The sequence below is a fragment of the Labeo rohita genome, unplaced genomic scaffold (genome assembly GCF_022985175.1).
Source record: "Labeo rohita strain BAU-BD-2019 unplaced genomic scaffold, IGBB_LRoh.1.0 scaffold_79, whole genome shotgun sequence".
NCBI classification, from domain to species: domain Eukaryota; kingdom Metazoa; phylum Chordata; class Actinopteri; order Cypriniformes; family Cyprinidae; genus Labeo; species Labeo rohita.
This window is the reverse complement of record NW_026129733.1, coordinates 632,910-647,154: the sequence shown is the minus strand read 5'-3', so window position 1 is coordinate 647,154 and position 14,245 is coordinate 632,910. Positions and strand designations below refer to the sequence as shown.

At 38.8% G+C, this 14,245-nt stretch overlaps 1 protein-coding gene and 1 long non-coding RNA gene across 3 annotated transcripts in view; both read left to right on the top strand.

Moving 5' to 3' along the window:
• zgc:113516 (uncharacterized protein LOC541449 homolog) overlaps positions 1-6,886 on the top strand; it is a 36,981-nt gene extending 30,095 nt beyond the window's left edge. For both annotated transcript variants that reach the window (XM_051104764.1, XM_051104765.1), the window contains exon 8: positions 6,491-6,886. In XM_051104764.1, the coding sequence (XP_050960721.1) occupies positions 6,491-6,560 (70 nt within the window). In that variant the 3' untranslated portion in view covers positions 6,561-6,886. The remainder of the gene's footprint in view (positions 1-6,490) is intronic.
• Positions 6,887-8,911: 2,025 nt separating this feature from the next.
• LOC127161982 (uncharacterized) lies at positions 8,912-12,905 on the top strand. The gene is made up of 2 exons (XR_007827227.1): positions 8,912-10,067; positions 11,010-12,905. It is a non-coding gene; the product is annotated as an uncharacterized LOC127161982 (long non-coding RNA).
• Positions 12,906-14,245: the final 1,340 nt, after the last annotated feature.

Sequence of the window (14,245 nt, the reverse complement as noted above, 5' to 3'; positions counted from 1 at the left end):
AGTTTCCGTTGGGTTTTAACTCTTAGAAAGTCTCACAATTGCAAGTACCTAAAAAAACTCCTTGTTGTCTAAACTGTATTTGGATTTAAGCTGTTCAAAAGACATTAGTATATCATCTTCGAAACACTGTTCCAGACGAGATATTCCTTTGTCAGCCCATATTTTAAAATACTTATCCTGAAAGCATTTTGGGAGCAATCTGTTGTTCCATAATGGTGTCTTAGGGTAGAAAGTCCCTTTCTGTCCCAATGTCTGTTGCAACCTTGTCCACAAACAGTGTTACAGTGGGAGTGAGACGAGAGGCGAGCGGATCCATGTGCATACTTTTATTCAGAGGACGAGACATAGACATGGTCAAAAGGCAGGCAGGGTCGGACAACAGCAGACAGGTACATAGACAGCAAACCAAGAGTAATCCTTAAAACAGGCGAGGGTCAGTCCAGCGGCGAATGTTATCCGTAGGGCGAGGCAGGAGAATGGTCAGACAGGCGAGAGAACAAAAGGCAGGCGGCGAGACAGACTAAACGAGAAAACTAGGCAAACCAGAAAACTAGATACAGGATAACAGGGAACGCTTTGTACGAATGCTAGAGACACAATTCAATACTCGGCAATGTGTGACAGGAAGACCGGGGCTTTTATACTGTCTCTGATTGGGGCAGGTGAAAAGAGCAGTGGCCGATGGATAATGTAGTGTAGTGCAACAGTCCGTGTGTGCAAACAGAGTGAGAGCGACATCTGGTGGTAAGCCCATTTTCTCCAGGGCATTAAGTAAGTTAAGCTTATAAAGATTTTTCAAATCCCCGTCTACATAAATGCCAAGATATTTAATGTCAGCAGGTGAAAATTTAAAAGGAAGTTTGCCACTGACTGTTTCATATTCAGATGTAGATAAAGGCAGTACTTCACTTTTATCAAAGTTTCTGCAGATGTGTAAGAGAATATGTCGGGTTGGTTAAGAATAAGAGAATATCATCAGCAAAGAGTGATATTTTATGTATTTCAGAACCAATATAGAATCCTTTAATATTTGAACTAATTCTTATGGCTTCAGCTAGTGGTTCAGTGGCCAATACGAAGAGGGCTGGGCTAAGTGGACAGCCCTGCCTGCATCCTCTAAGCAGGGTAAATGGGGCAGAGATTACTCCAGTTGTAATAATTTTAGCTCGGGGAGATTTATTGAGAGATCGAATCCAATCAATAAATTTTACACCAAATTCAATTTTTGAAAGCACAAGAAATAAGTATGACCATTCAACACGGTCAAATGCCTTTTCGGCATCCAGGGAGATGGCAACTCCAGGTATCCGATTAATGTTAGCAAAGTGTATTATATTGAAAAATCGTCTTAAGTTATCCGAGGATAACCTATTACGTAAAAAGCCTGTTTGATCTGGGTTCACAAGTGAAGGTAAATGTTTTTCTAGTCTCCTGGATATCATTTTAATTACTATTTTGTAGTCTGTATTAAGAAGTGATATTGGTTTATATGAACCACACTGTAATGGGTCTTTCCCCTTTTTATAAATAACTAAAATGATAGCGTTAGAAAATGAGTCCGGGAAGCACCCATCATTTCTAGCTTTGTCTAATACATCCATTAAATATGGTGTAAGCATTTCTTTAAATGTTTTAAAAAAAAATCAGGGGGGGAAACCATCTTCCCCTGGAGATTTATCGGATGGTAATGATTGTATTGCTTCATTCAGTCCTGTAATAGAAAATGGTCTATCTAAGTTATAACAATTTTCTTGAGTTAAGGATGGCAGGTCAACAGTAGAGATACATTTTTTTCATTTGGGACATATCGTCACTCACTTGAGAAGAGTACAGTTCTTTATAAAACTCTCTAAATGCACTATTTAGCTCTATAGGGTTATAAGTAATATTATTGCCAGTGTCTACAGAATTTATTATTTGTTTGTTTTCCACTGTCTTGAGTTGCCATGCTAGCACCTTGTGTGGTTTCTCCCCAAATTCATAGTAATGTTGCCGTAATCTTGTTATGGTCCTCTCTGCCTGATATGTATTCAGGGTATTATATTCCCTTTTCTTAAGTAAATTTCTATATAAGCATTTAGAAGGATTTTTTTGGTACATTTTTTCAAGATCAGTTATTTCAGGTTCACGATTTTCCAGTTTAGTATTCCGCTGCTTTGCTAACCATTTGGTATATGAAATACATTACCCTCTAATGTAAGCCTTTAATGTTTCTCACAAAATAAATTTATTTGTACAAGAGAGTTTATTTGTAAGGGTAAAAATATTAATCTGTTCTTTAATAAATGTAACAAAATCATCTTGTTTAAGTAGTGTAGATTTTAACCTCCACCTATAAGTACTTCTTATTTTATCAGGCATAGATATTGACATAACCAGTGGGGAGTGATCACTCAATAAGCGGAGAAGGTAGTCAACTGCTAGCACCCGATGTGCAAGTTGGACAGGTAGCAAAAAATAATCTATTCTTGTACGTGTATTATGGGGGTGAGAGTAAAAGGAGTAATCCCTATCACTAGGATGGACCTGCCTCCATATATCAACTATGTCACGAATCTGGTCGGTGCTCTGCGGACCGCTCACCACCAGATGCCACTCTCACCTCTGCTTTACACTCTGATTGGTACTTTGCACTTTGGACTGCCTCTCCCATCCTTCACCGTGCCCATTGCGTTGCCTCCGGTAGCCAATCAGGCTCACTATAAAAACCCCGGACTTTCCCCCTTGCAAGGCACGGATTGTTGTATTGTTGTTTATTATTGTTACCGCTTCCTAGTTTCTTGTTCCTAGTTCCCTGTGTTTTGTTTTTCCCGCCTGGTTATTTCGTTTGGACCGTCTAGCCGCCTGCCTTTGGATTATCGCTCGTCATTAAGGACTATTCTCTCGTCTCGCCTCTGACACACCTGGTTACTGTTGATTTGACCCTGCCTGTCCGACCATTAATAAAAGCTTGCATGTGGATCCGCTCGCCTCTCGTCCTTCACTCCACGTTACAGACTAGCTTTAAATATTTCATAACATTCTTAGAGAATTTAGCTGCTTTAGTACGGGGTTATGGCCTAAGTGAAGATCTATCCAGCACCGAATCCATGCAGAAATTAAAATTCCCGCCTACCAAAATCCAACTAGGCGGTTGAGCAATCAAAAGAAAGATAGCTCGCATAAACAAATGGTCATCGTAATTGGGTGCATATACATTTAAAAAAGTCCACTGTTCTGAATATATAGAACCTTGTACTAATATATATCTTCCCAATGGGTCTTTAACCATGTTTAACAATCTAAACGGAACATTTTTATTAATCAGTATTGCAGTTTCCCTTGATTTGGAATTAAATGCAGATGCAAAAACTTGTCCTACCCACTCTCTCTTGAGTTTCTGATGTTCATTTGCTGTTAAGTGTGTTTCTTGTAAAAACACAATATCTGCAATTTGTTTTTTAAGATATGTATATACCCTCTTCTTACCTTTCTTTTGATTGGGCTGTTCAAACCATTTACAATAAACGTTACAAACTTTAATGGGCTATTCATATGGCTGCATAAGCGTCTTTTTCCCGGATATTTTGAAAAAGAATACAGAGCCCTGTATCTCCCCAAGGAATAGAAGAAAGAAAAAAAAAAAAAAAAAAAAAAAAAAAAAAAAAAAAAAAGCACGAAACATGTAATAACACTTATATTCACTCTGCTCAGAACAACGCTGGCAAACAAGTAAACAAATTCTATGGAAAAACACGTTCGCTCCTTCCCCATCCAGAACAATCAAAACCTGCTGCCGACCGAGCTCCTTAACTCTTAACAACAACCCTGAACTATAAAGGTTATTTTCCATATGCCGACAATTTTCTTCAGGTTCCTTCGGATTAACATAATATAAACAGAGGACAAATAGCCGCGTACCTTCTGTAATATAAGTTCTATTCTTTTATGAAGGAATAACAGTGGTCCTTAGGAACACAACAATCCTCCGTTCCTTAAATGCTTTCAGAGCAGGGATCATTAGTTTGCACCTCTTAGCTAGATCTGGGCTCATGTCAGGAAAGATGCTTATTCTTTTTCCATCTATGGTTATTTCCCCATGCTGGGGAGAGGAATGTGCTGTTATGAAATGTCCACAAGTGATTTATCATCTTTATTGATGTTAATCCATAGATGATGGCCAGTCCATTCATGTTGGAGAAATAAATAAAAAAAAAAAAATGCTGTTTTTTTAATCATGTTTTGAATCATGACTCAAAAATGCTGGTTTCATTGCCCGTTCAGGCCCAGAGTAACTTTTGTATTCTTGGGGCCCATGCAGGTTTTGTGTAGGCAGCCCTGTAATGTAACTAGGAGAATACAAACAACATTGACTCGTCATTCTTTAGCCACTCAAATGAACTGAAATGGCTCAAACCAAAAAGACCTTTTCAGAACCTGTTGTTTCACACAGACCATGGATCCTCAAATCTGGCTCACGAGATCTATTTTTAGAGTTTTTTAGAGTTTTAGTTCTAATCTGAGTAATCAGATTCCAAAAATTAAGTACTTGTAATTAGAATAAGTTACACTTTAAAATACTCGTAATTAGACTACAGTTATTTTTATATGGATTACATATTATTCACACAATAGCAATAAATTATTCTTAAGTCATTGATTCTCTCTAATTTATCTTTTTCATCTTTTACATTTTCCTTTCTAAAATAGCCTACGCAAGCTTTTATTTTATAAACAAAGACATGGTCATACACAGGTGTGGGTCAGAACAAAGGCAAACAGATATATGAGGAAAAGACACAAGAGTAATCCGTTAACCAGGCGAGAGTCGATCAGTGGCGAACATAATCCAAGGGGCAAGGGCAAACGGGTAATCCAAACAGGCAGACTAGAGTTCAGTCGAGGGGCAAACAGAGTCCGTGGCGACAAGACAAAGGGTAAATCCACGACGCCAAGAATCCAAGATAACTGCTGACAGACAAGACAAGGAAACAAGACTGAACTAGAAACAGGATACTTGGAAAGGGCTCCATAATTGTGGCTAACAATAGGAGAGTGCTAAACGCTCAACAATACTCTGCCCAGAATAGTTGGAAGGGCCTTGTATTTATACTGTTCCTGATTGGCTGCAGCTATGAGCGTGGTGAGTAAGGTGGAGCATGGGAAATGTAGTCCGGGTATGGTGCAACAGTCGGTGTAATGTGAATGTCAATAGAATAAGAGGGCGACATCTGGTGGTGAGCGGACCGAAGTCCACAGGCCAGATTCGTGACATATACATTCGGAAAGTCCAGTTTTGTGGACATTCATAGACTAGTCATTAGTCAGGTGGTGACACAGCATTTGACCACAGGATTTACAAAAATCATTTCATGTTTAAGAAGTGTTTAAGAAGAAGGTTTAAGAAGAAGACTTTATTTGAAGTGTACCCCACATCTCCTCATTTCTCGCTCCACGCCGTAGCAGCTACTGTGACAGAGATCCCCATATCTCTGGGACTGAGTGATGTAAGGCTTTGAAAATAAAGATCCCAAAAGAAAAGTTTATGAAGAGCTAGAAACTAAAATCATATTGTGATATCTTTAATACTTATTGAGTTATAGGCACACAAACTTTGGAAAAATAATTTTTATGGCACCCAGACTGGTATGTTCAATGCAGTTTTATTGACAGAAAGACACAAGATAGTTTTATCATCTTTAGTTTTGATATTATTTGTTCTTTAGACGTTCCTCTTTAAAAGAAAATAAGTATTATATATATATATTTTTATATATATATATATATATATATATATATATATTTTTTTTTTTTAAACTGACCCACATTTGGTTTTGGACCACTGAAAATGTGTAAATTTTAACGATTTACTCCTGGAGCCATATTGAAATTCCAAACCCAATCTCATAAAGCATTAAAAATAAACATGCCAAAAGGGACATTTGTTAAGACCCAATATCTAAAAGGCATGCAAACTTTGGAGAAAGACTTGAAAAGTGCTGTTTCTCAATTTTTGAATGGTCACCATTGGCAAATAATGCGACAAAGATTGCTAAAGTCAACAGATTTTACTAATAGAACTACCAACCTCTGTGTAAAAATAACATCATGATGCCGCCATCTTTCTGAAGTCATTTTTACCCCCCTGTAACTTGATCCTGATTCTCAGATGAAAGTTGCCATTTTGACTTCCCTCTACAAAATAGTGGATTACTCAGTAAATATCCATCCCTGACATTTCATATTTTGCCATCATAAATCTCTCTGTTAAAGTCAATTTTCTTTTTATTCTCTTGCTACAATGTGCTAAAAGTAATGACATATTTCAAGGTAATACAGGCATATTTCAAAATGTAACTTTCTCTCTAGTGAAGTTGATGGTAGCTTTAATACTAATTTGTACTGACTGTTGTTGTTGATAAAGGACTGTTGCCCTTTTAAAAATATTTTGCACTGATATATATATATATATATATATATATGTTTTTCTCTCTGTCTCAATCTTTCTAAGGTATGCCATGGCTCGATTCAACTACTACTTTGAGAAGAAGCAAGAGTTCTTTGGAATGAAGCTTCCATAATTCTTCTACCAGCCCAGTGCAATAGGTTCTGAAAGAGCCTATCCATCCTACTATCACACATATTCTTCCTACATTTAGTTTAAGTATGGACAATGATTATAAAGATTTGTAGGCCTAAAGGTTGACAAAGATATTTCTTTTCCTGTTACAATCCCTTATTTAACAAAAGGGACATTTACAATATCGAAACGTTACTGATAGTGATCAAGGCCAGTCGACTGAAATGTGTATGATTAATTAAACATATATAAATATGAAATAAAATTAAAATAACCCAGGAGATCTGTGGTTCTCAACCCTGTTCCTGGAGTACCCCCAACACTACACATTTTGAATGTCTTTCTTGTCTGATTCTCTACTAATTTAGGATTCTCTATTAATGAGCTGATGACCTGAATCAAGTATGAATTAGGGAAACATAAGAAATTATAGTCCATTTAAGGCAAGTCATTTCACTAAAATGCCTCTCTCTAATAGCATTAAAAAAAGCTCTATACTAATATCCTAAATGTGCATCTCAGATCACTGACTGTTTCTTATAAGTTTCTAACAGCAGCTGCAGTAATGTGATGATTACCAATTTACAACTGCGTTCTTTATTCAGAAGACCACGACAATGACTCTAAGGACACAGCTAAGACAACATCATAGTGACTTCGGGACTACACTGTGAAGGCACTGAGACAAAGCAGGGAACAATACTCACGCATATATCCTGGCTGTGTTGGTTAGAAAACAAAAATTGGATAGCTTGGTCTTGCCAACAGAGACAATACATTTTTTAAGTGGTAGATCTGACTGACAAAATTCTCCTTTAGTTTGTAGCCAGGATCTGGGTCTTCCTGGTGGCACCTGTATTCCTCCAGAATGTCGTCTGCACACAAAAGGGAAAAGAAGTAGGGCAAAGAGATAGTCAGCACAATATTTTGTAAAACAAAAATAATAATAATGGCAAGAGAAATTTGTCACAAATGTGACACGTTATCAGGATACTGGGGCGGGGGGGGACTTTTTTCTGTGGCTGTTGACTGGTGGAGGGCTTCTCGGCACTGGTCAAGGGCTTCTCGCTTAAACACATCTTCGTCAGAGGGCTCCTGACTCGAAGAGGGCTCTGTAAGCGAGGAGGGCTGCACAGGAGCCTCCAGGTCCTCACCCGGGGGTCACCGCACTTGTCATCTGGCCCGGGAGAGGCGAAAAGCTTTTGAGCCACCTGACCCATTCGGACAGCACCCAAGGAGTCAGACCTCCTCAATGGCCAACAGCAGTTTCCTTTCGTCTTTGTTTTGCATCTTGTGTGTGATGACCAGGTGCCTGAAGCAGATTTACATCTTCAGACAGAGCAGGCATGTCTCCATGGGCATCTTTCACAGGCTTTTCAGTGGAAAAGGAGAGCCCAAGTAAGCAGATGCTAAGCGGACTGGTATGGACCAACATGGCCCCACATGGTTTATGCTGGGGCTACATGGTTACCAAGTGGGCATGGTCCCAAAATGGACATCTTATCAGGGGTCAGCTAAGCAGGTCCTGCATGGGCAAAAACAGGTGGACTCCCTATGTGAGTCCTGGGTCACTAACGGGAAATGAGTGCATGGGTTTAAAATGGACAACAAAAATGGGGTCCATATGGGTTGAACAAATGGGTTCAGAATGAGCAAACGCATACAGAACCGTCTTGTTCTGTAATCTAACCTTGAGGTTATAAATGCATGAATTAACGTTTAAGCATTTGACATTGAGAGCATAGGTCGTAGTTTAGATATATTTTTGAGATGAAAAAAAAAAATGTGGTTTTACAAATGTTAGAGATGTGGCTTGCGAAGGAAAGATTGCTATCAAATAGCACACCTAGGTTCCTAACTGATGACGAAGAATTGACAGAGCAGCCATCAAGTGTTTTAGGTTGTTGTATGCAGAGGTTTTAGGTCCAACAATTAACACCTCTGTTTTTTCAGAATTTAGATTTTTTTTTATCTCAACTACACAGTTTGTTAGTTTTTCGAATTGGTATGTTTTGCCGGGCCGTGACAAAATATAGAGCTGAGTATCATCAGCATAACAGTGAAAGCTAACACCATGTTTCCTGATGATATCTCCCAAGGGTAACATGTAAAAAGTAAAAAGTGAGCTCTGCCCACTGCAACATGGCTGAGGGTGAGCTGGTTGAAGAACTGGGTGAATGGAAAGTGGAGGAGGATCTAATAAACTTGTGGGCTAAATTACCTCCTCTCCTCCCCCCTCTTTTGGAGACCTTAGTCAATCCTGTTTTACCATCCTTCCCAGAGAAAGACTGTGTCCCCAAGGGCAGCCCCAAGAGCCTGGAGACTCTCAAATGCCCACCCTCCCACCCGCTTCTGCCTTCTCCTCTGCTGTCATCTGTCCTTCACTCAACCCAGTCCTCCATTTGCGCAGGTCTGCCAGTCTCCATCGGCGTTACGGCTGGAGGATCCCTCGTCTCCGCCTCCAGCCTCAGAGTCTCGGACTCCACCTCGGCCCGTCAACCCAGCAGCTCCACTGGAACCACCGACCTCCCTCATCCTGTCACTGTCACATCATGTCACTCTGTGACAGTACTGTATATATACAACAATACAAGACCATTTGCTTTATAAATAATTTCATTTTACTCTATTCATAAGAATTTCAATGGGTATTTTTTTTCTTATAATCTAAAAACACATTTGTTAAATGTCATTTGACGAGTCAGCTGCCTCCCCCTGCTTATCATCGTCACCCCGTCCAGTAATTACCGCCCTTCACCAGGCTCCCGACGGGAGTGGGCGTGCAAGAGAGGAGGGTGCCGAAACAGCCAGGTCTGGCGGCATGTGATTAAGCGCACCTGACAAAAATCAAGCCTCATGACTGCCGCTGTTGAAATGCCGAGCACACCTTTCCTCAGGAGACCAGTCTCTTCTCCGTGCATGCACGCTGGTGTCCTCATAGGTCCACTAAGGGAGCATTGAGGGGGATCGAGTGCCGCTGAAGCAACAAGCTGCCGGACCCATGGTCCGGACAAGTACCGCACCTATTAGACGGCTGACGGGTGAGGATGCCAGGCCATTGAATCCCCCAGAAGTGCCGTGAGCCAAGGAGCTGAAGGAGGCCACCACCCCTAGAGCCGCAGACCTGAGAGGGGAGTGCATGTGGCTGCCGGACTCTGTCCCTTACCTGGACCCTTCCTTCTCGAACACTGCCCCTCCTTCACTGAACCCCCAGCATGACGAGGACACCAGCTCCCCTGTTTATTTTGGACACTTTATTTTCCCCCCTTTTTGGACACTTTTGTTTACTTTATTTTCAATAAAAGCCTCTCCGAGGCCTGACGTCACTCCCACTGTGTCTGTCGTTTGCTCCTCCCACCACAGTAGTGATTGCATAATGCGATGATTGGCATGCGTGTCTTTCCACCCCTTCTCATTTTAAAAAAACAAAAAACAAAAAAACAACCAGCAGTTGTCACTCTCCACTCCAACTAACCCTAACCTGCATGTCAATGGATAAACTATCAAGGTAAGATATTTCATTTTATATTAGCCGAATTACTGCTGCTTTTATATAATTATATAATATTTGAAAATTTAGTAATGGCAGAGTCGACACTAATGAAATAAGTTCTCTTAATGATACGGGTGCAGTCTCCGCAGTGTTGCCAGATCCAGCTATTATAAGCGTCTTTTTGGGGAGCATAAAACTAATAGGTTACAGAGTCCAATATGCAAACACTGGTCATGAAGAATGCTATGCTATTTCATATAGTTTGGTAGTTTACTTTTTACAAAGACATGCTAAAAACATTCATAAGAGCAACAGACAGAGTTCTTATTATCATTCATGTAGCGATGCTTATTAATGAAAGCTATTACAGTAATAAGCATTGTTGCATGAAGAATAAATAGCATGTAGTAAAGTATCAAGAAATTGTGATAAGAAAATAAGGTCTAAGGTCTAAGCTAATTTATCAATGTCCATCCCTTCAAAACAAACAGCACAGCGAGTGTAATGAGTTCCATTTTAGGTGTTATTATAGTGCAATTCTTAACACCCCACCCCAGACCTCACTCATTTTCAAACCCCTGGTTACGACCATGTATCAGGTGTAAGTAAAAAAAACAAACAAAAAAAACAAAACAAATTTTTTAGCATCCAGATACATCAAAACTGATAAACTGAACTAGTGTTTACCATCAGTTTGAATACGTCATTAACTAACTGCATGATTTTCACTATATTTCTGCCAAATGGACATCGCCTTGACTAATAGTCACCACTGATAAGCTACTCCTAAATACTGTATAATGTAGAAACTTATATTTTCTGTTAAGCAGCTTTACAATGATTTGTATGGTGAAAAATACTGTACATATAAACTTGAATTGAACTGAACTGATATAATTTAAACCAGACATTTAAAAGTAATCTTTCTGCTTTTTGTCTTGTTTGTTTTCCGTACAGTATTTGACTGCAGATTTTCAGTGCATTCTGGGACAATATTAGCCTACTTTAAGGCTAAATCTAAATCTAAATACAGTAGTACTAATTGACCATGAAAAACAACCAAACATCTCCTCATGCCATGACTCCATGATGAATTTGTTGTGAAGATGAAAGCCCACAGGAGTGTGGTAAGTTAACTTTAATTTTCAACTTTTTTTTTTTTTTTAATCTCTTTATGTTTTATTCTGATGATGTTTGCAAGATATAGAGCTACATTAATTTCTATAAGAATTTGTGAGCGAGCGCTCAGCTTTTGAGTTAAGGTGTGTTAAAACCCACATGGGGCCCACATGGAAATGCTGTCTGGGCAGTACCAGGTGCAGGGCTTATGGGAAATATAGTGAGCAGCGAATTATCAAAACTCCAGTGATGGAGCCTTCTGATGGCCCTTCCGCAGAGACACTCTTTGTGACAAAGCCCCTCCCCCGTTGTTGTGACAGTCTGTCAGCCTTGCCGTTCTTGGGCCCCAGTCGATTTGAGACAGTGAAGTTGAACCTGGAGAAAAACATAGACCATCTTGCTTGCCTGGGATTGAGCCGTTTGGCTGTCTTCAAGCATTCGAGATTCCGGTTATCAGTTAAGATGGTAAATGGATGCTTGGCCCCCTCCAACCAGTGATGCCACTCCTTGAATGCCATCATCATGGCCAAGAGCTCCCGGTTTTCAACGTCATAATTTCTTTCTGCAGAGTTAAGCTTATGTGAATAGAAAGTGCACGGGAACATCTTAGCTGGGGAACCCTGGCGTTGAGACAGTACAGCCCCTATACCAACGTTGGAGGCATCAGTCTCGACTATGAATGGCAAACTGGAATCAGGATAGTGCAAGATGGGAGCAGTGGTGAATCGTTGCTTAAGTTCCCTGAAAGCCTCACAAGCAGGGTGTAACCAAAGGAGATGACGTGCACCCCACTTAATCATATTGGTTAACCCTCTGGGGTCTGAGGGTGTTTTGGCACGCTGGAAAAGTTTTGACATGCCCTGACATTTGCGCTTTTTCCAACATCTTAAAAACATATTAATGGCTAAAGTCTGATTACACTGTAATCAGCACAAACTGGGCTACAATAATATGCGAGCAACATTAATGTACGTTTGTGTTTTTGAGAAAACAATGTTTATGCGTGGTTAGTGAAAAACTAAAATCTTTAAGTCACTGAAATAAGGCCAAACAACACATTCAATATTAGTTCACAAGACTTTTGAGAACTGGATGTGGTAGTCTAGAGTTTTTTTTTACAAAATGATGTGAAAATCATCTCATTCACTTGTTTACAGAAAACAATATATTGATTTAAATTTTCTAAGACATGTTTTGTGATTGAAAGGGAATATGTGAGGGAGTGACAACGGCCATGAATATTTAGTGATTCACACCTGAGAGACAAAAGGCCCTCCTCTAATGGCCCATCAATGAGTCTGTGACTGTCAGGTAGAAACAATGAGAGATTTAAAGAATGGAGTTTTAGACTATTTGTATTTTATTTACAACACAGTATCATCAAAACATACATAATTAAGGTCAAAAGCACATTATTGACTACACTGATCTAACCATAGAGACGTGAACAGACTTTGTGTCATTCCTGAAAACTGTTTTCTGAATTCTGTTCAACAAGTGAAACAAGTAAATTATACCTGATATTTAAGTGATTGCTGCTTCTTTCCATGGATTTAAGAAACAAAACTCATCATCAGTAGTCCAGGAAATTGTTTTACAATAAAATATCAGCGTAGTTGAACATCTGATGTTGGTACAGCACTCTTCATGTGGCATTCATGAGGCATTCATATAGCATCTGTGGTGCAGGTATCAGATCACTAGAAAAAAAAAAACAAAAAAAAAAAACAAAAACACATCTGTAAGCATGTTAATATCAGGAGCTTCTGTAATATATATATATATATAGTGTGATTTTGTATTCATAGACTTTCACATGTTTTATACTAGCTTAAAAAAATAGCATTTTATATCTGAGAAACTAGTTATTATTGTTTAGCACGTTAAACATCTATTCATGAACAGAGTATTAATAATAAACGAATGTTATCCGATATATGATAAATAAATAAATAAATAAATATAATTTTATAGTCATAAACACAAGCATGCTTTGTATGTATTATACAATACAAAACCATTTTATGTCTGGGAAACTAATTTAAGCACGTCATAAACATCTATTCGTGAACAGAGTATATGACAGTAGTTTTGTCTAAACAATCTTAGACTCTATCATTCAGTGTTACAGTGTAAACACTATTACTTTTATATTGCGTAATCATTTTATTTTATAGAACATTAAAAACATCCTGGTGTTGTGAAACATTTCAAAGCAATGGAATGAAACATACTTCATAACATTTCACTTGATTGCACATGTAGTCAGGAATTATAGTTTGGAAAAAATCTAACTACTATAATGTATACAAGTTATATCACAGTAGCACAACAACTAACGTAAGTAGGCTAATAAAAGAAAGACTTACTCCTTCTGTGAATCTCGCTGTGCGTTGCATCATGCTCTTCCTCTGAGGGAAATATAAGTCTTACTCCTTACAGCGCGTCTTCTTCCAGTAACAAGATGCAAGCAGCTGAGATAAACAATGAAGTCATGTTTCCTGCTTTGTTTACGTTGATGTTGGCGGTACGCCGCTTGCAGCTCCACATGGCTGATTATAATATCAAAAGTGTAAGTAGCTCCTGAGCGTGATCAAATTAAAAATAATTAGGTCTGACGAAAAAGACTGGACATGGGGTGGATTTCATACAGATTACTCTAACATATGATATTTGTTTTCGATAAGACTTCCTTCATTTAAAAGTAGACGTGTCAGGCTTTCTATAGATATATCTCTCATGTCTCTGTGTTGAATATTTGCTCAGTTTTAGTTCATTTTAGTGACGCATTTCTTAATGACGATCACAGAGAACAACGCAGCAGACTGCATACCCTGTTTGTTTGCTTTATTTCACAAAATCACAGAGTTTTGTTGTTATTATGAGTGTACACAAATAAAAGTAGAATCCTTACAGATTCGATCGATGTATTGATCTTATCTGTACGATCACAAATGACAAAGTAATTTAAATTCTTTTTGGCGTTATCAGAAAACTGCCACAAACCACGCCGGCGCGTTTTTCGACCCATAGAGGGTTAATGGAGCAGCTACTGAAGTAAAACCTATGATAAA